The 20076-nt window shown below is 41.2% G+C and overlaps 2 protein-coding genes across 2 annotated transcripts; one reads left to right on the plus strand and one right to left on the minus strand.

The window, feature by feature from the left end:
• Positions 1-489: 489 nt before the first annotated feature.
• On the minus strand, positions 490-17999 carry WDR46 (WD repeat domain 46). Its single transcript, XM_044674041.1, has 16 exons — positions 17947-17999; positions 17642-17765; positions 16572-16838; positions 16151-16234; positions 15815-15927; positions 15582-15669; positions 15335-15396; positions 14869-14973; positions 14592-14742; positions 14284-14419; positions 13782-13881; positions 3198-3511; positions 2488-2582; positions 2099-2194; positions 1001-1114; positions 490-732 (listed from the first exon to the last, which is right to left on the minus strand). Exons 2-16 carry the CDS (start codon positions 17699-17701, stop codon positions 622-624), a joined length of 1896 nt encoding a protein of 631 aa, XP_044529976.1. The 5' UTR covers positions 17702-17765; positions 17947-17999; the 3' UTR covers positions 490-621.
• On the plus strand, positions 17988-19900 carry PFDN6 (prefoldin subunit 6). Its single transcript, XM_044674042.1, has 5 exons — positions 17988-18078; positions 18380-18458; positions 19115-19185; positions 19273-19397; positions 19692-19900. The coding sequence occupies exons 2-5, from the start codon at positions 18395-18397 to the stop codon at positions 19819-19821; spliced, it is 390 nt and encodes a 129-aa protein (XP_044529977.1). The 5' UTR covers positions 17988-18078; positions 18380-18394; the 3' UTR covers positions 19822-19900.
• The last annotated feature ends 176 nt before the right edge of the window (positions 19901-20076 follow it).

Consider the following 20076-nt stretch of genomic DNA (forward strand, 5'->3'; position numbering starts at 1 on the left):
AACATTAGGATTTCCCTGTCAGGCCTAGACAAATGACTTCCTACATAACTGGCCTTCAGGCCTCAGAACTTACCACCTCCAGAGACGAGGACTCCTTACCCCCTCAGGGCCATCCAATGAGCTTCACATAAGTACCCCAACTTTGCTCAATAGAGACAACCCAAGTTACCTCATCCCAGACCACCACCCTATAAAAGACTGCCCCCCTCACCCAGGTGGAGACCCCTAGCCATCTACTGGTTGCTGGCTGCCCTGCTTTGCTTTCCCTTCCTCCTTCCCACAATAAAGCTTTGTTGCATAACTCAACTCCCTCCTTTGCCTCAGGTCAGATCTGAGGTGAGCTAGGTCTGACAAGGAGTATGATGGCACTTTCTCTGGCTTTAAGAGAGGACTGTGTGCTCATCTGGAGGAAACATGGGTTAATCAGGTTAGCCAAATCCCAAAGCTACTTTCCTGACAAATTCAGACATCCTCATGTAAGGCATTATATCAACAACACAGTTTTTCTTTAATACGTCACTGTCCCTGTAACTCTGATGTCCAGGTCCTTTTGGGCAGGAGTGCAAGAAGGAGGGTCTGAGTCTGTCCCAACACACAAGATCCAGGAAGCTGGGGCTTCCCTTAGCGTTTAAATCTATCCAAAGCAGAAGGCCGAGGCCCAGTAGATTGGGAGGTTTGTAGTTTTTTCTGCTTTTTCTGTTGCTGCTGCTCAAGGCTTTGCCGGACCTGCTCCTAAAATGGAAGACAACAAAGTATAGGAGGAAGTCTAGGAAAGAAGCCCCCAGCTGGGGTGGTTTGGTGAGGAGAGCTTGTGTTCTGGGAGGCGTTCATCCATTTAATCTCACGCTTCACCATCCCAGACCACTGCCCTATAAAAGATTGCCCCCTTCACCCAGGTGGAGACCCCTAGCAATCTACCGGTTGTCAGCTGCGCTCCCCTTTGCTTCACCCTCCCTCCAACCCACCCCCAAACTACTCCCATGACTCCAGTTCCCCTTACCCTGTGTTCCTGGTCTTTAACTTTAGTTTTCCTCTTCACCAAGTTTGCTGTTGAGCTCCTTCCCTTCTTTTTCTGCTTTGGCTGGAAGGGGGCCTTAGCTTCAGGGTCATACCCCTGGTAAAGAAAAACGGTTGGCTTGTGAAACAACAGAATTTACTTTCTGGGTATTCCAAATTGACAGGGGCATTTCTTCAGAAAGTAATAAGGTCTCTGTGTATTTGGAACCAGTATTATTTTTGCCCCTGGACACAGAGGTGAGCATGGGTTTGGATGAGGATCTGGGTGAATCAAAGATCATTCATTCTCTCTCTTTTTTTTAAAGGGGTTGGGGAAGCAAAGTGTCCAGACTGGCCTCTTGGAATCTTCTGCCAACTAAACTATTCCTGATTCTGTCCTCTGGGCCCAAGTAGAAGTCAAGACTACTACCCTCAAGTTTTATAAACAAAGAACCTGATGCCATTGCTCAGTTACTTTTCAGGCATGAAAACTAAAATATGAAAACCAACTCTTCCTGACCCCATTTGGGGTTTTCTTGACAAAGTTACTGGAATGGTTTGCAATTTCCTTCTCCAGCTCATTTTTACAGGAAACTGAGGCAAACAGGGCTAAGTGACTTGCCCATGTTGACACACTTTGTATGTGAGGTCATAAGAATGTGTATTCCTGACTCCAGGCCCAGCACTCTATCCACTGTGCTACCTAACTGCCCCTACATGTCTACATATAGAAAAAGCTTTCCCCAAGATCTCATGAGTCTTTTTTTTTAAACACCTTCCTTCTTAGAATCAATATTACATATCAGTTCAAAGGCAGAAAAATGGTAAGGGTTATTAGACAATGGGGGTTAAGTGATTTGCCCAGGGTCACACAGTTAGGAGGTATTGTGAGACCAGATCCGAACCCAGGACCTCCTATCTCTAGGTCTGACTCTCAATCCACTGAGCCACTTAGAGTCCTACATAGACTCTAAGGGGCAGAGCCAGTTTTTAAGTGGAAATTTTCCAACACCAAAGCCAGTTTTCTAACTTCTCTGAGATGAGTCTGGGGTTGACTATATTTTCAAAATGCAGAGAAAGAGGGTGTACAGGATCTTCTCACCAGTCGCTCTACTCGCTCCTTCTTTTTCTGCTCCAAAGAGATGACATCAATTTCACCCAGATTCCGAGGATCCAGGTCAATCAGTTCTGCTGGGATCTAGGAGTGTTATAAGGATAGAGAAGGAAAAAGATAGGATCATGGGTTGTCATGGAAAGGAGACAGTGGAGAAGATGAGGTTTATATAGAGGGCCAAGTCTCACCCAAGGGGATTATCAACTCTGATTCTTAATAATGCTCAGTGAACTCATGCAAATGCCAGCACACACACAAACACCCCTCCATCTAGTACTTCTCTCACACTCACACACACACTGCCCCCCACTTCCTTTCTCTCTACCCCACCCTTCTTCACCTTCCTCCAACACCCTCAAATATATCTGTGTACTCACTTTCTCCATCAGAGCTTTCACTTCCCATTCTTGACGTTGTTTACGGCTCCTATAGGGGTTACTCTCCAGACCATCAAAATTGGGCTCCCCAGCCCCTAGGAAGGGGAGGGAACACAATCTCAGGAACAGAAACTAAATCTGGAAATAGCCTTCCCTTGTTCCATCTCCTCATGAGTCCATTCTCATCCCTAGGGCATGCCCTCCTATTCATCTTCTCTACTGCCATTCAAAATCATCTGGGCTTACTTCCTAGCTCCTAACTCCTTTGTTGAGAATACTGGGATTTATATCTTTTCTCTCATCCTCTGCTCTCCCAATTTCCTATATCCCCAGCTAATTTGCAAACAGGTGGATGACAGTGGATAGTATGTTATACCTGGGGTCAAGAAAACTTTAGTTCAAAACCTGCCTCACATAGCTGTATGACCCTAGGGAAGTCACTTAACCTGCCTTCCTCAGGTTCCTCATTTGTGGGATAATATCAACCATCTCCCAGGGTTGATGTCAAGATAAAACAAGTTAATAATTGCGAAGAGCTTTGCAAACCTTAAAGCGCGATAGCAGTACTATCTGTTATTAGTCTGAGGTAATAACCTAGGAATCATGGCCTAGTAACGCTCATAATTGGCCCTCTGTCTCATCCTCTTTCCTTACTTCCTATCCCTCCTGGTCATGTTTTGGCCCTCTTCCCACGGGGATCTCTAGCTCACCAGGTACCAGGATGCTGGTGAAGCCTCTGCTGTGGCCTGCCCCAAGCACATCCTCAAAGGGGCAGAATTGAAGGCTATGGATGTGGCCATGGGGCCGATGGGTCAAATATGGCTGGTCAAGGGAGGGAAAGCCACCTTGCCCTTGTCCCCTCCATATGTTCACCACATCCCCCATGCTTCCAGCCAGCAGGCCTCTCTGGGAGAATGCCAAGTGACCTGCTCCCTGGGGCAGTGTCCGAGCTGTGAGAGGCTGGTATTTTCCTCGAAGGTCAAAGATTTTCACCTGATGGTCCAGGCCAGAAGTTGCCATGTACCTGGAAGAATCAATCAGTATTTACTGAGTATTCATCTATGTGCCAGGATAGGATATAAAAGAAAGCGTAAGACAGTCTTTGCCTTCAAGGACCTTAATTTTGCATTTCTCACTCACTGTAATTTAATAAAACAACTAAGTGGATTGGAGAGCCAGGCCTAGAGATGGGAGGCCCTGGACAAGTCACTTAACCCCCACTGCTTAGCCTTTACTATTGCTCTCCTGAAACCGAAAGATAAGGTTTAAAAAAGAAAAGAAGTACTCTAGAACAAAGAACTGTTATTATTATCAAGAAGAAGGAACTATGCAAAGCCCCAGGAGGCAAGAAACATGAAGCACTGGGAAGTTACTGAAAAGTTTCAGACAAGACAAAGTTTGGTTAGTTACAATAACCCACTGTTCAATAAACCTAAAAATATAAACTACTTAGAAAAGAATTCCCTATTTGATAATTTCTGAGAAGATGTAGAACAATTAGGTTTAGACAAACATCTTATACCACACTCCACAATAACTGTAAAATGGATACATGACTAATATTAAAGATCATGTGATGAAAAATAAGAGAAACAGATTATAGACTTTTCACAGCTCTAGATAGAGGTTTTTGTTTCTTTTAAATAAAGTCTTACTTTCTGTCTTAGTAATAATGCTAAGAAAGAAGGGCAAAGGCTATGAAACTGAGGTTAAGTGACTGGAGTCTAGAACTCTATCTACTGTGTTCCTTAGTTCTTAATCAAACAAAAGATGAAGGAAGTTATAATAGATAAAACAGATTACTTTGATTGAAATTGAAAAGGTTCCAAATAAACAAAATTAATACACCTAAGATAACAGACAGTTCTGGGGAAAAAAAAAAATCTTACCCTCACGACCACTACCACCCTCCTCCTCCCCATTTCTCTGAAAAAGGTTTCATATTTAAGATCTATAGACAAATCACAAAAAAAAGACCAAGGGCTGTCAATCAATGGATAGAGCACCAGGTCTGGAGATGGAAGGCCCTAGCTTCAAATCTTGCTTCTGACACTTAATAGTCATGACCCTTACCACCCTTCTGCCTCACAATTCTAAGATAGAAGATAGTGTTGTTTTTTAAAAGAACAACAACAACAAAAGTCAAAAGCCATGTTGAATTAGGATATTTTTTTGAGAAATGTTTCCACTTCTGGCCTCCAAAAACAGTTTGAAACTGGGTTGGGTCCTCCTTTCTTTTGTCTAAATGTAAAAACTAGCAGAGTGTTCCCTATTTATCTGTAAACTAGGATTCAAATAGGTGTTGAAATCAACTAGGTAGCTGTCCTGTCATGTCCGGATGCATGTCATCACATGACAGGGAGGAGTTGAGGTCTGAGGCCACTCTCTGCATACCTCTTCTCTCATCAGAAATGTCCTGGGGAAGGAATGAGTGATGCTGTCAGAAGGGATATGTACAAAAATTTTTATGGCAAATCTTTTTTTGGTGACAAAGAACTGGCAACCAAGGGAATGCCCTTCAATTAGGGACTGGCTGAACAAGTTGTAATATATAAACATAACAATTCATTAATAATGAAATGGATGGTTTCAGAAAAACCTAAAAAGATTTGTATAAACTAAGGCAAAGCAAAATGAACAAGGCAAGTACAATTTGTAAGATAACAACACTGTAAAGACAAACTACTCTGAAAGATTAGGAACTTTGAGCAATCACACAATAACCAACCACAGTTCGAGAAAATACATGATGAAACATGCTTTGCACCTCCAGACAGAAAGGTAATTGACTCATAGTGAATGACAGGTACTTTTTGGGAGGATGTGATTAACAAGGGAATTTGTTTTGTATGACTCTACCGGTTTGAAATGGATTTTGGTTTTTCATTTTCTCAAAGTAGGAGAAAATTCAGACTTTTAAAAATAAAGTTGAGTTTTAAAAAATTTACAAAGAATAAGCATAACCCTAAAGTAGCGATATAAGAAGACACCTTTCCCAACTGCTGTGGCAGATAGAGCACTACAAATATTTCCAGTGTTTTTAGGTATGATGATTGGCTTAACCAGGGTTTTTTTCCTTTTTTTTTTCACTTTCTCTCATTTTCTTTAAAAAAAAAAAAATTATTTTGTTACATGGGATGGCTGAGAAGGGAAAAGAGAAGGATATAGGGGAAATTTGGGCAACATGAAAACAAAATACAGCAGCTAAATGGGTCAGTGGATAAAGTGCCAGACCTAGACTCAGGAAGACTAAATTCCTAAATTCTAATCTGGTCTCAAGTCATATAGCTGTGTGACCCTGGTTTGCCACAGTTTCCTCATCTGTATAAGTGAGTTGGAGAAGGAAATAGCAAACTACTCCTGTATCTTTGCTAAGAAAACTCTAAATGGGGACATGAAAATTGAATATGACTGAACATCAACAAAAACAAAATATCAATAATTTTATTTAAGTTTGGACAACTATATGAGAGCCAAACAAATAACCTAAGCCATATTACATATAAACTAAGTGATCATCTGGTATCTGTTTAAAGATCTCAAAAGAGAGCAAACTCACTACCTCCCGTGTTAGCTTGAAGGCTAAATTTGTTTTCTGCAACTTCCACCTAATTTTGGCTCCTCGTTCAGCAAAATTCAATATGTGTAATCACTCTTCTAAATGAAGACATGGTTTTCCTGTTCCCAGTATTCTCCTATACTCCCATCATTTGGAGTTGAATAAAAATGAAGGAAGTCATACTACCAAATTGAATCAGTCCACTATAATTTTATCTAACTAGCACTGCTGCAAGGCAGTTATTCCTCCTTAACTGATTCTTTCTCACTCACCACTACAGCTGTTCCAAACATTTTCTTTCTCCTAAAGCCTCCCAATATGATTTCTACCCTCTTCCTCCCATCCAGGAGACTTCACTTAATACATCATGCAGAAAACAGAAGTCATTTACCAATGAGTTCCTCCCCTGCTAACTCTTAAAATCCCTTGCTCACAGTCTCTGTGACCCCACTGAGGGCAAACCCTCTCAGTCTGTACTTGGTTTCATCACTTCTTGTCTTCTTTATCAAACTGCCCCCACATCATCCTCACTCCTATCTACAACTGGTCCCCAAAGAGCCTACAAATATGCCCAAATTTCCCTTGTCCTTAAAAAACCTTTAATATCCTTACTCTCAGCGGAATTAATCCTGAGAGGGAAGAATAGCTATATCCATTGGGATATAGTATTCTATCTGACCCTATGGAGAAAGTCAGAAGGGATAAACCAAGGGGAGCAGGGGGGTGGGGAGGTCAGAAAAGAGAGGGAAGGAAAGGGGGGAGGGAATTCATTAGGCCTTAAAAAATAAAAAGAGGGGAATAATAAGGGAGGGGGTGGAAAGAGAAGTAAACCAAGGGAGGGGACAAAAGGGACTGATTTAAAACAAAACACTGGTTTAAAAGGAAATAGCGTAAGAAGAAGGGGTAGAACTAGGAGAGGATACCAAAATGTTGAGGAATACACAACTGATAATTATAACTCTGAATGTGAATGGGATGAACTCGACCATAAAACGGAAGCAAATAGCAAGAGTGGATTAGAAACCAAAATCCTACCATATATTGTCTATAAGAAACACATGAGGCGAGTGGACATACACAGGTTTAAGGTCAATGGGTGGAGCAAAATCTTTTGGGCTTCAACTGAGAAAAAGAAGGCAGGAGTGGCAATCATGATTTCTGACAAAGCCAAAGTAAAAATAGATCTGATTAAAAGAGACAGGGAAGGTAATTACATCCTGATAAAAGGCAGTACAGACAATGAGGAAATAACAGTACTCAACATGTATGCACCAAATAGTATAGCATCCAAATTCCTAAAGGAGAAACTGGCAGAGCTCAAGGAGGAAATAGATAGTAAAACTATACTAGTGGGAGATCTAAATATTCCTCTTTCAGATCTAGATAAATCAAACCAAAAAATAAATAAGAAAGAGATAAGAGGTGAATGAAATCCTAGAAAAATTAGAGTTAATAGCTATGTGGAGAAAAATAAATAGGGTCAAAAAGGAATACAACTTCTTTTCAGCTGCACGTGGTACATTCATAAAGATTGACCATGTACTAGGGCATAGAAACATGGCACATAAATGCAAAAGAGCAGAAATGATAAATGTAACCTTTTTAGATCACAATGCAATAAAAATAATAATCAATAAGGGCACATGGACAGGCAAATAAAAAACTCATTGGAAAGTAAATATGATTCTCCAAAACCAGTTAAAGAACAAATCAAAGGAATAATCAATAATTTCATTGAAGAGAATGACAATGATGAGACATCCTACCAAATTCTGTGGGATGCAGCTAAGGCATTACTCAGGGGGAAATTTATATCCTTGAGTGCATATATTAAAAAATTAAGAGAGGGCAAAGATCAATGAATTGGGCCTGCAAATCAAAAAACTAGAAAGGGAACAAATTAAAAACCCCCAGTTAAAGACCAAATTAGAAGATTATAAAAATTAAAGGAGAAATCAATAAAATTGAAAGTAAAAGAACTATTGAATTAATAAATAAGACAAGAAGCTGGTACTTTGAAAAAAACAAATAAAATTGACAAAGTACTGGTCAATCTAATTTTTATAAAGGAAAGAAAAAAAACCAAATCATCAGTATCAAAGATGAAAAGGGAGACCTCACCTCTAATGAAGAGGAAATCAAGGCAATCATTAAAAACTATTTTGCCCAATTATATGGCAATAATTATAGCAATCTAGGTGATATGGATGAATATTTTAAAAAATATAAATTGCCTAGATTAACAGCAGAAGAAATAGAATATTTAAACAATCCCATCTCAGAGAAAGAAATTGCAAAGAACTCCCTAAGAAAAAATCCCCAGGACCAGATGGATTCACAAGTAAATTCTACCAAACCTTCAAAGAACAACTAATTCCAATACTACACAAACTATTTGAAATAATAAGCAAAGAAGGAACAAAGTACCATTAAGAAAATTAAGTTGTCACACCAAATCAAGGCAAAGGCAAAAGATTCAGTAAAAACAAAAGATTATTGCAGAAGCAATTCTCTTGTCATGGCAGCATCATGAAACTTCATGAGTTAACCAGGTCATTCATTTTGCAGATAATTTCCAAATTCCTAAATTCTATTCTTTGGCAAGAAGGGCAAAAATTTCCATTTGAAATGTTGGCCTAGTTGGTGTTTTTATTACCTGGCCCACAGACATTTACAAAGGTATATCTGGCATATCCAGTCTCCTCTTGCCCCTCTCCCCCCATCATCATTGTTTCCAGCCATAAATGTATAAACTCTTCCAGTTATGAGAATTTAGCAATTCTGAGTTTTATGAGGACTTCTGTATCTCAAAATTATTCCTTTGAACTGACTATCTGTATTGTTTCCCATCTGCTACTGACATCCGCCAGGTGTACAATGGGTAATGATTTTTCCTAATAAAATAACTCAAGCTGGACCATAGCTTGAGCACTCTTCCCAACCTTCATTCTGGCTCCTCATCTTTCTGTAATTTCTACAGCTTCATGTCAGTTGCTCCTCCCCAGTCAAAAAATCCTACCTTCTACAGGAATCCCTCTTAATCCCAGTGTCTTCTCTCTGTTTATTATTTCCTATTTATCCTATCTATATCCTGTTTTCTATATATTTTGTTTGCATGTTATCTCACCCATCAGACTGTAAGTTCCTTGAGGGCAAAGACTATCTTTTTGTATCCCCAATGTTTAGAACAGGGTCTGGCACATAGTATGTGTTTTGATTAATGTTTACTGATTAACTGCCAATACTCCCTTCCTAGATGTTCTCTTCTCTGAGTTTTTTTGATACTGTTCTCTTAATACTTGGGAGCTAGTTGGTGTAATAGATAGAGCTCTGGACCTAACATTATGACTTCAAATCTAGCCTCAAACACTAGCTGTGTAATCCTGAGCAAGTGACTTAACCAGTGCCTCTAATTCCATTTGTAAAATAGGGGTAATAGCACTGAACTCACAGAGCTATTGTGAGGATCTATTGTAATAATATTTGCAAATGTTTAGCACAGTTGAGCACATAGCAGATGTCTAACAAATGCTTGTATCCTTCCTTCTTTTCCCTCCTTTTAGTCTCTTGACCCCCTTATCTAAATGCTCCTTCTTCCTCTGCTGAACCTTCCCCACCAGTAAATGGACCCCAGAGCACTCTCCTGGACCTTTTTTTTCTTCTCTCCTTATAGTCTTTCATTTGATAAAATCATCCAGAACAACCAGCACTAGTATCTGTCTCCCAAGCCCCATCATTAACTGCAGAGGCACCTCAAACTCAACATGTTCAAAACACAAGTCGGTCTTTCCATTCCAAAACTACCCTTCAGACTTCCCTATTTCTGTCAAAGGGACCACCACTCTTTTATAGTCCCTAAATTAAAAACCTCAGTGACATTCTCAACTCCTCAGTCTCCTTCACCTTATACACCCAATCAATGACCCAATTTTCTCATTCCCACCTTTACACATCCTCTCACATCTGCCCCTGCTACCTATATACAAGATCATCACTCTAGTTCAGGTCTTCATCAGCTCTCCCCCTGGCCTGTTTTATAGAGCCTCCTGACTTCACTCCCTGCCTTGTCTCTCTCCTCTCTGATCTGTCCTACACACAGTTGCCAAAGTGATCTTCCTAAAACATAGATTGCTTCCCTTTATCAAACTTCAGGGGTTCCCTATTGCCTGTGGGACCAAAGAGAAATTCCTATTTGGCATGGAAGCCCTTTACTAGTGGGCCCCAGCATGCTTGTTGAATCTTGTGTGTATTGCTTCCCTTCTTGTAGCTCACATCATAGCCAGACATGTTTTCTTGTTCCTCAAGACATCTTCTGTCTATGCTCAGTCTGTCCCCCACAGTGCCTGATATCACTCATTGCCCTGTTCATGACTCAGTTTGGGCCTACCTTTTACATAAACCTCAGCTTCCAGTTCCTCCCCAAAATTACCACTTATTTTATCTGCATGTGACATGAAATTGGGGCATTCATTGTCCTGACTGCTCTTCTCTGGATATTTTCCAATCAAAGTCCCTCTTAAACTCTAGCACCTGGGGCTCAATCCAACATTCCTTATATGATTTGATCAGAGCAGCCCACAAAGACTTATCACTTCATTATTCATGAGAATGATTCCCCTCCTACACTGCCCAGAATGCATTTTCTTTTTTGGCTGTGTAGTCCACAATGATGAAGAAACACTGAATTTGGGAATATATGAGACTCCACTCACTCTTCTCTTACCTCGGATTCCTCCCTCCCCCCACCCCCAAACTGCTGTTTAACCATGTCTCTCCATCTTATACTTGCTAAGTTTACATTCTGGATCCAAGTGTAAGACTTGACATGCATGCTTACTGAATTTCACCTTATACATTCACCTTGTCAAGATCTCTTGACTCTTTGTTAGCTGTCCCTCCCAGGTCTCTGTCATGCTGGAGTATTTAGATGTAGGGAGTCATTAACCACTAAAGGAGTTAAAGATTGATCGGAAAGAAAGCAATATTTTGAGAACTTGGGTATGTATAGAATACCTAAGAAAGTTAGGCTCATATACACAAAGGGCTTTAAAAGACTAGCTGCCCTTTAATCTGGCCATACCACCGCTGGGTTTATACCCCAAAGAGTTAATAAGGAAAAAGACTTGTACAAAAATTTATAGCCACGCTCTTTGTGGTGGCAAAAAATTGGAAAATGAGGGGATGCCCTTTGATTGGGGAATGGCTGAACAAATTATGGTGTTCGTTGGTGATGGAATACTATTGTGCTAAAAGGAATGGTGAACTGGGATGGGGATATGATTCTAAATGGTCCCCCTAGTGCAAATATCAATAATATGGAAATAAGTCTTGATCAATAACGCATGTAAAACCCAATGGAATTGCTCACTGGCTACAGGAGGGGGGTGGGAGAAGGGGTGTGAAAGAACATGAATCATGTAACCATGGAAAATTTTTCTTAATCAATAAAAAATAATATATTTAAAAAAATAAAGTTAGGTTCAGAGGTAGCTGTTAGGAGTAAAGGAAGCGTGAGGTGACAGGAAAGATTGGATTCTAAGGTGGTACCAATGTAAGAGGATGAGAGGTCTGATTAAATAACTATAGTGTAGACAAAAACAAGAAAAGGATGAGCTTGACCGATAGCAAGAAAGGCCAGTGAAAGGGACTGGGAACACTGGAAGTGGTTCTGGCTTGTGAGAAAAGATGATTATTATTATTTTAAAGTTTAAAGTTATGTCAGGTTTAAGGTAATGTCAAATCTGGCCTCAGACACTTCTTGCTGTGCTTGGGCAAGTCAAAATCAACTGCCTAACTGTTCTTTTCTGTTGGAACTAATATATGGTATCAATTAGAAGAACAGAAAGTATGAGTTGAAAAAAAGTTTAAGGTAATGGTTGGACTAACAAATGTAAATGTCTGAAAGTAGGAGATGAATCTTGGCTTAATGAATAAGACTAAAATGAAAAGTTTGATAAGCCAAAGCTATAAAGATGGAAGAGCCCATCATTCCAATAAGGGATAGGTGTTCATGAAAGATAAAATAGGTAATTTTGGTTACATGAACTTTGACAAACAAATGTGATACAACTAGAATAAGAAGGGGAAAAAATCAACCAGGTCCTCAGAAAAGAGTACTGGTGATGAGGACCTGATATCCAAAACACAGGACCAAAAGCCATTTTCTAGTAGTTAAGGAGTCAAAGAATATGAACAAATAGTTTTTAAATGAAGAGTTCTAAACCATTAACAAATATAAGAGAATGCAAGTCATTAGTAATAAGAGAATTGCAAATCAAATCCTGAGATTCCACCTCATAGCCTGAAAATGGACAAAGAGAATAAAGGAAGGAACTAGTCACACTTGGATGGGTTGTGCAAAGATAGGCATACGAAAGCACTACTGGTGGAGCTGTGAACTGGTAAAATCATCCTGGAAAGCAGTTTGGAATTATACAAAGAAAGTGACTAAATTAGAGCCAGCTAAGTGGCTCAGAGGATCAAGGGCTAGACCTTGAGATGGGAAGCCCTGTTTTTAAATCTGGCCTCTAGCTGTGTGACCATTGGTTTCTAAGATTGAAGAGTTAAAAAAAAAATTGTCCATAATTGTCCACTAAATTGTCCATACCCCCAGACCCAGAGACCTCATTCAAGGTAATAGTCCAAGATCAGTAATAAAAAGACTACTGAAATATGTACAGCAGTGCTTTTGTAGTATCAAAGAACAGAAAACAAAATAGATTCCCAGTGACTGGAAAATGGCTATAGAATGGAAAGGGAAAATAGTATAGGATATAATGGAAATTGTTTAATGGAGTATTATTGTACCATTAGAAAAGATAGATATAAGCAACTCAGAAGGAAAGACTTAATGCACTAATGCAGAATAAAGTGGACGAGGAACACAATATACACAATAAACTACAACTGTTTAAATGGGGAAAAACAAAAAAAATGATTGAAAAGTGAAATCAGTCATCTCCTTAGCCCCTTCAGAGGCAGAAAGACTATGAGAGTGGAACATTACAAATAATTTCAGACTTTTTTTGCCAAGCTGGTTTTTTCCCCCTCCCTTTCATTTTTTACTTTAAGAGAATGCCCTTCACAAAGAAATAGGAAGAATACAATAGTAAACATATGATGTAAAAACAAGATATTGCTTAAAAAAAATTTCAAGGACAACAAAAACCTTTTTTAAACAGATTAATCAATAAACAATTATGAGGCACCTATTATGTGCCAAGCACTGTGCTAAGCCTAATGGTTTCCAATGATTTAGAAAAACAGAAGGATAAGGACTGAGACTTGAGGTACTCTCACAATTAAGAAACGGAAAAAGGTGATTATCCCTATGGAAGGATAATTATCTTTCTCCACAACACAAATGTATAATTGTGCCTTCCAGGAAATATGGAAAAAATCATCTTAAGGAAATTCTTTTTTTTTTTTAACCTTTACTTTCAATCTTATAGTCAATACCTAAATATTGGTACCAAAGCAGAAAAAAGTTGTTAAAGGCCAGGCAACTGGAGTTAAGTGACTTGTCCAGGGTTACACAGCTAGAAAGTGTCTGAGGCCACATCTGAACCCATAACAACTTGTCTCTTAGATCTGGCTCTCTATCCACTGAGCCAATCTAGTTGCCCCTATAATTCACCTTTTTAAAGTAACAAATAACCCCGTTCCCATCTTTATCCCTAACCCTATTCAACTTGCAGTATCTCAGATACCTGAGCCTTAATGCTAAGTGACTCACGTGCCAGAGGAATCCACTGCCACAGCCCGGACTCCACCACGGTGACAGAGAATTTTAACCAATGGTTCTTTCATGGCTGGACACCAGAGGGATACAGTGCCTGAGGGTCAGGAAGTCAGGAGTCAGAGAGAACAGAGGCCAGGACTTCACAGGGGACAGACCTAAAGGGATAAGATAAGGGCATAGGAGGGGTCATGATGTCTGGGAGTCTAAGGGTAAAGTGATCATGGGAAGCAAAAAGGGAAGTGTTAGGGGCTAAAAGGAAGAAGCAACTTAGGGTAACAGACACTGAATATGGGTTAGAGGATAAGAGTTCTATTCTTGATTCTGTGTGATCTCAGGAAAAAAAATCACTTAACTGCTCTAGTTCTCTAACAGCTCAGATGTAAAACAAGGAGGTTGAGTTAAATAATGTCTAAGGTGAATACAGTCTGCAGAATCGCCAGGCAGGTCTTAGGCTCCTAAGGTCCAGTGCAGAAAAAGATCAGGTTGTAACACTAACCATTGCTGTGACCAAGATGGATGACAGCATTGTGGGGATTCTGGGTCATCACATCCAGTCGGCCAGCCCGAGCCATCAGGGATGCGACGATCTTGCCAACAGACACATCCAAGTAAGTAAGGAACCCTGTCTCTGACTGGAAGATGGAGAAAATGAGACTGAGATAGGAGAGTCACAAGCAAGGCTTCTTTCCATCTCCAATAACCCTGCCACCAATCCACACCCTTCCTAAACATCCCCATAGAAGAAGAGGTCATTTCCCATGATTAATCAATTTCTTCTGGTTCCTGAGCATGACCAGCACTCACAGCAGTGGCCAACAGGAAGTGGAAGGGCAGAAATTCAAGTCGAGTGACACGGTCACACCTTCGGACACAGTGGAGCTCAATCCCTTGATTGTCATAAATGTGAAGCCACCGTTTCTGAGCAACTGCAAACAATGTCTCAGAGTGCAAGAACCTGGAGTCAGGAATCACAGATCATACCACAAAATGACCTAAAGCTGGGTCAAGCACCCAACCCCTTTCAAACTCTCAAAGATCACTGAACCCCACCCACTCAAAGATGCCCCCAGATCCTACTGACCGTATGTCCCTCACGGCCTCCATGACATTGATTTCACACATTAATTTTTTTGTTATCCAGTCAAATGTAGCTACATGACCTCTACGGCCACCCAGGGCAAGGTGTCTGGAGGAAGAGAAATGGAAATTACTGTGTTGGGAACCCTTAGGCCCTAGAGTTTATAATATGACTTAACACATCCCCACCCTAGGAAGAACACCAAGACGTAGACTTTGGGTCAAAAGAATGCATGCATGGAGGGAGTTATCAATACCTTTAATCCCTCTCCCTCACCCAGAAATAGACAGGCAGCACAATAGAAGTGCCAAAGAGACAGGTGACAGCATCACACTGCCCTTGGATAGGAAAATTAATCAATCAATCAATATTTGTTAAGTACCTACTATATGCCAGGCACTATTTTAAATGCCAAAAAAGAAAACTGTCTAGAGAAAGGTTCATTCTTCAGCTAGAGCTAAGTCCCTACCTTCCAGTTCTTGAGTAATTCAGTCTGTAAGGTCCAAACTGGTGCAAATTCAGGTCAAAATGCTACAGTGGGAAGGGAAAGAAAGGGAATATACATTTGTATAGCACTCAAACACTGTGCTAAGTACAGAGACATCCAGAAAGCAGTCAAGTCTGGAAATTCTCCTATCCAACTCTAATCACACAGGTGATCATGATACTGGTGTCTTCACCATCATTATCAGTTTCTTCCCAGTTTTCCACTTCACCTTAGCAGCACTTGCAATGTCCACAGCCTCTACAATGTCAGACTGGTGGATTGTAGCTGTGTCTTCTCCATCCTCTCCCTCCAGGAACCTGTGGAAGATAAGGTCATGTTGAAAAGTTCATTAGCACAGAGCTGAGCAGAATTGGCAATATTGGGTATGAGAAGAGGGTGGAGGGGGAGCCAAGGGACAACAATAACACAGGTTAGATCCCAAGAGTTGTGGTTGTCATTTACCCAGGTTCCTCAGAAAGCAAGAGATCAGCTCGGGCTGCTCGGACACTTGTTTCCTCCTCTTCAGAGGCAGCTGCCTTGAGTTTATCCACTGTCACCAGCTTAAGGGGTTGCTTCTGAGAGAATGCAGAATCAAATATCATAGGTTAGGAATGAAAGACTAAGAACTCCTAAAACTCTTCCTTCTCAATCACTGTGATGGCCAATGAATCAACAAAAAAGAATGGGGGAAAACTCCCATAGGTTAGAGATAAGAAAATATCAACTTTGAGTCTTCCTTTTCAATTATTGTGATGGGTATTAAGACCCTCAGCTGCCCCTTGCCAACTGCCTTCTTACCTTCACAAATTTAGAACCACCTCTTCTGAACTTCTTTACAGCATTCTCTGAGACTGGTGCTGGTCCAGGGAATGGATCCTGAGCCTAGGTGTGATGAAATGAAGTTTGCATGAGAGATGGTCAACTTCCTTTCTCTTCTCTCATTTTTTTCCTAATAACAATGCCTCACATTTACATAGCACTTTATGCTATAGTTCTACCATTTCATCCTTTTCTCAGTTCCTTATTACTATTCTCCAGTCCTCCAAATCCCCTCATTTTGTTCTGATTTAATTCCCCAAACAGATCCTATCCTTCTCCTCTATCTGAAAAATCCACATCAAAGCATCCCAGAATGTGACAGGGGCATGAGGTAGACCAGCTAGGAGCTGGTGATATTCTTGCTGTATTATCCAATGATGCTTCCCAACTCAGATCTTACCCCAGATAATGTCTGATTTGGCTTCAGCTCCTGCTTCTGATCTGAGTTACGATCCTTCAGGTTATGTTGTGATCTCAGATCCTTCTGGTTCCGTTTTAGCCTCAGAACCTTCTGGTTATTCTTTGACTTCAACTCCTGCTTCTGCTTTGGTCTCTTGGGTGCCTGGGCATCCTTGGGCTGGGGCCTGTCCTCCCACTTCCTTTTGGACCCCTTGTCAGGGAGAGGATGGGCTCCATCATTTTCCCCTTCCCAGTATCGTCTTGGTTTCTGGAGAAATGAGGTAGGGATGATCATGAAGCAGCACCAAACCTAGTAACCCTTTGATACCTTCCCCAACTACATCCAGAAAGGACATGATTCCTGGGCACTGAAGGCTTAAAAGCTATTAAAAGTGTCATCATGAATTTGTGAATACGAGTTTTCAACTCATAATAAAAATCAACATGGATGTATAAGATAACACGCCTTTCTTGTCAAAGATTACCCAATAATTTACCATTTAGGCCTATTCAAGTTCTGCAACAGCCTTCACCCAGACGTATGTTTAAAAAATAAATTTTAATTCTAATTTTCTTGTGTTTTTAAGTACATTAAATTACATTTAATACATTTAGTGTTCTAAAGCACATCTATTACTACATAACAAATTTGACTTTTGACATTTTTTAAATAAAGATAACTCTTACCTTCCGAAGAGTGGTGGCAAGGGCTAGGGAATGGGAGTTAAGTGACACAGCTAGGAAGTGTCTGAGGCCAAATTTGAACCCAGCACCTCCCAACTCTACGGCTGACTTTCAATCCACTGAGCCACCCCGTTGCCCCCTAAACTTTTGATATTCTGATAACCGTATGTTTTATATCTTTAAAAATACTAAGAAGGGGCTCATAGTCTTCATCAGACTGCCAAAGGGATCCACGAAACAAATAAAATTAAGAATTCCTGCTTTAGATTTAACAATAGGAGTGAAAACACTGGGGAAGACGTGGAAACGGGATTAACCGCACGACCTGGGCCATCCACGGTTCCTCCCATTCTCTCCACCAGAATAGGGAGCAGACGCACTCCGTACCTGTTTCTTGCCTTGGCCCTTAACATGAGCCCCGCTGCCCGGTTTCGGAGCTGCCTCCATGCGCCCCGGAAACCGAACTCTTCTAAACCCACGTGTAACCTCCACTCTAGGGTCCCACGATCCGCTAAAAGGAAAAGCCGGAAGCATTAGTTGGCGTGGGAGGATTCCGAAGACTAGCGACCAATCAGAAGACGAACTAGGACAGCTGTCTTCCGGAAGCCATGTTGGGTAAGGTGGTATCTGTAGGTAGCGGTGTCTGACGCCAGAGAGGGAACGCGACGTGTAGATTAAAGATGAAAACTCACCTTAAAGGACGGAACTGGCCGCCCAGGGAGGGCTGCGGAAAGCGACTACAGCTTTGTCTTGTGTGTTCCTCAGGCTGATGTTCCGGCGCCAAATCATTTCGAGTGACCGGCCTTTCTGGCAGTCTAGCTTTGGTATTCTGATGTTTGGGATTCCATTTCCCGGCGTGCCCTTAGGCCGTCCTTTTTTTGCCCGTCACTTGCCATGTGCTTCTTGTTTTCCCAGCGTCCCCTATCTGCTTCCGGGTTTGGGGGCTGTGGTAGGCGAAAGTAAAGGATCTCTGTGGAGCTCGAGACCTTTCTTCGGCTCTGGGGAGTTGGAGGCGCGTGTAGGGACCTAGGCAGGCCGGAGCAGGCCTGGGGCTCTGAAGAGGGCAGGGCCTGGCTGCCAGTTCTGGACTGACGCTCTCCCACATCTCTTCTCTGTGATTCCCAGACCCTACTCCACGCCATGGCGGAGGTGATTCAAAAAAAGCTTCAGGGGGAATTGGAGAAGTATCAGCAGCTACAAAAGGGTGAGTGAGCAGGTCGGGGCTGTTTCGGGATTCGGCTCTTCACACGGTGGCCCTCAGCTAGTTATTCGGGGAATCCTTCAAAATGATACCCACAGCAAACCCCTCCATGCCATCTACTTAGTGTACTAATCATTTTCTCCTGAAAGAGAGAATTCGTGAATTCAAGTATTGACTTAAAAAAAAATAAAAATCCTTATCTTCTGTCTTAGAATTAATACTAAGCATGGGCTCCAAGACAGAAGAGTTGTGAGGACCAGGCAGTTGGAGTTGTGACTTGCCCAGAATCATTTAGTGACTGAGAGCACACCTGAACTTCCATCTCCGGCTCTGTATTCACTGAGCCATCTTCCTGTCCTTCAAGTGCTTACTCTTGTACACAACTTGATGTGTTATGTTGAGCATGCCCTTATTTACCTCATTTGTGAAATGGGGATTTGTCATTACAGCTCTCCTGGATAATGGTGGTACAGGGGAATGAAAATGAGTGTTTTGTGTATAAAATTCAATCTTTTGTTTAAAATGTCTTTATCACCAGTGCCTGTGACTTAATTTTATGACCCTACCCAAAATATAATTTTCTTTGATCCATTGAAATTAGAGGGGTTTCAAGCTCTCTAATATGTTTTCTTTCCTTTCTTCATTTCTGTCCACTCCAGACTTGAGTAAGTCTATGTCTAGTCGACAGAAGCTGGAGGCACAACTAACAGAAAATAACATTGTGAAAGAGGTAAGAGACTAGATTTGGAGGTGTCCAGGAGCCAGAAGGCATGTCCAAGCATTTTGTATCTCCCAACTGTTTTCTCTCCATCCCTAGGAATTAGCTTTATTGGATGGATCCAATGTAGTGTTTAAACTTCTGGGCCCAGTGTTGGTCAAACAGGAACTAGGGGAGGCCAGAGCTACTGTGGGCAAGAGACTGGACTATATCACAGCAGAGATGTGAGTATTATCCTCCTTCCATGTCTCACATTCCGATCTCCCCACCACCACATTTGACTCTTATGCCAGTACAATTCTCATACCATTTCATTCTGATATATACTTCAGTTTCATTATTCATTTCTTCTCTTCTTGTCTCTGTTAATTTCCTCTATCTCCAGCAATCAATCAAATTGACCTCTTATTAGCCCACTAATCTGCTTTTTATTTGTCCCAGGCCTTACCCACCCCACCCCCAACAAACTTGTGACGAAGTTAGTGTGATTATCTTTATGTTTTCCTTACTTCCTTTAGCAAACGATATGAAACTCAGCTCCGAGACTTAGAGCGACAGTCTGAAAAACAGCGTGAGGCTCTGGCCCAATTACAACAGGAGTTCCAGCGTGCCCAGGCTGCGAAGGCAGGGTCTGTAGGAAAGGCTTGACATCTCAGGTGGGGTAGGGAATAGAGTAGGGAAAAATGATGGGTCATCTGCACTGTGGCAAATAAAATATGAAAATTCCTGTCTCGTCTTGTTTTCCAACTACCCCATTATGTTACATTAATTTATTCTGCTGCCTCCCTTCCCCTTCCTCAAGGCTGTTTAGATCCTTGTACTACCTATCTTAATTCCTTCTGTTCAACTTCGCTTCTTTCCTAGTGGATGGGAATCTTAAGTTTGGGTAGAAGCTTTAAGTTA

This window comes from Gracilinanus agilis, chromosome 4 (genome assembly GCF_016433145.1).
Source record: "Gracilinanus agilis isolate LMUSP501 chromosome 4, AgileGrace, whole genome shotgun sequence".
In the NCBI taxonomy this organism is placed as follows: domain Eukaryota; kingdom Metazoa; phylum Chordata; class Mammalia; order Didelphimorphia; family Didelphidae; genus Gracilinanus; species Gracilinanus agilis.

Coding starts and splice junctions, on each gene's coding strand:
- WDR46 (XM_044674041.1), bottom strand. CDS start 17,701: ATGGAGGCAGCTCCGAAACCGGGCAGCGGGGCTCATGTTAAGGGCCAA. Junction 16,235..16,571: donor CAAATCAGACATTATCTGGG/GTAAGATCTGAG, acceptor CATCACACCTAG/GCTCAGGATCCATTCCCTGG. Junction 14,974..15,334: donor AATTACTCAAGAACTGGAAG/GTAGGGACTTAG, acceptor CTCTTCCTCCAG/ACACCTTGCCCTGGGTGGCC.
- PFDN6 (XM_044674042.1), top strand. CDS start 18,395: ATGGCGGAGGTGATTCAAAAAAAGCTTCAGGGGGAATTGGAGAAGTAT. Junction 18,459..19,114: donor GTATCAGCAGCTACAAAAGG/GTGAGTGAGCAG, acceptor TGTCCACTCCAG/ACTTGAGTAAGTCTATGTCT. Junction 19,398..19,691: donor GACTATATCACAGCAGAGAT/GTGAGTATTATC, acceptor TACTTCCTTTAG/CAAACGATATGAAACTCAGC.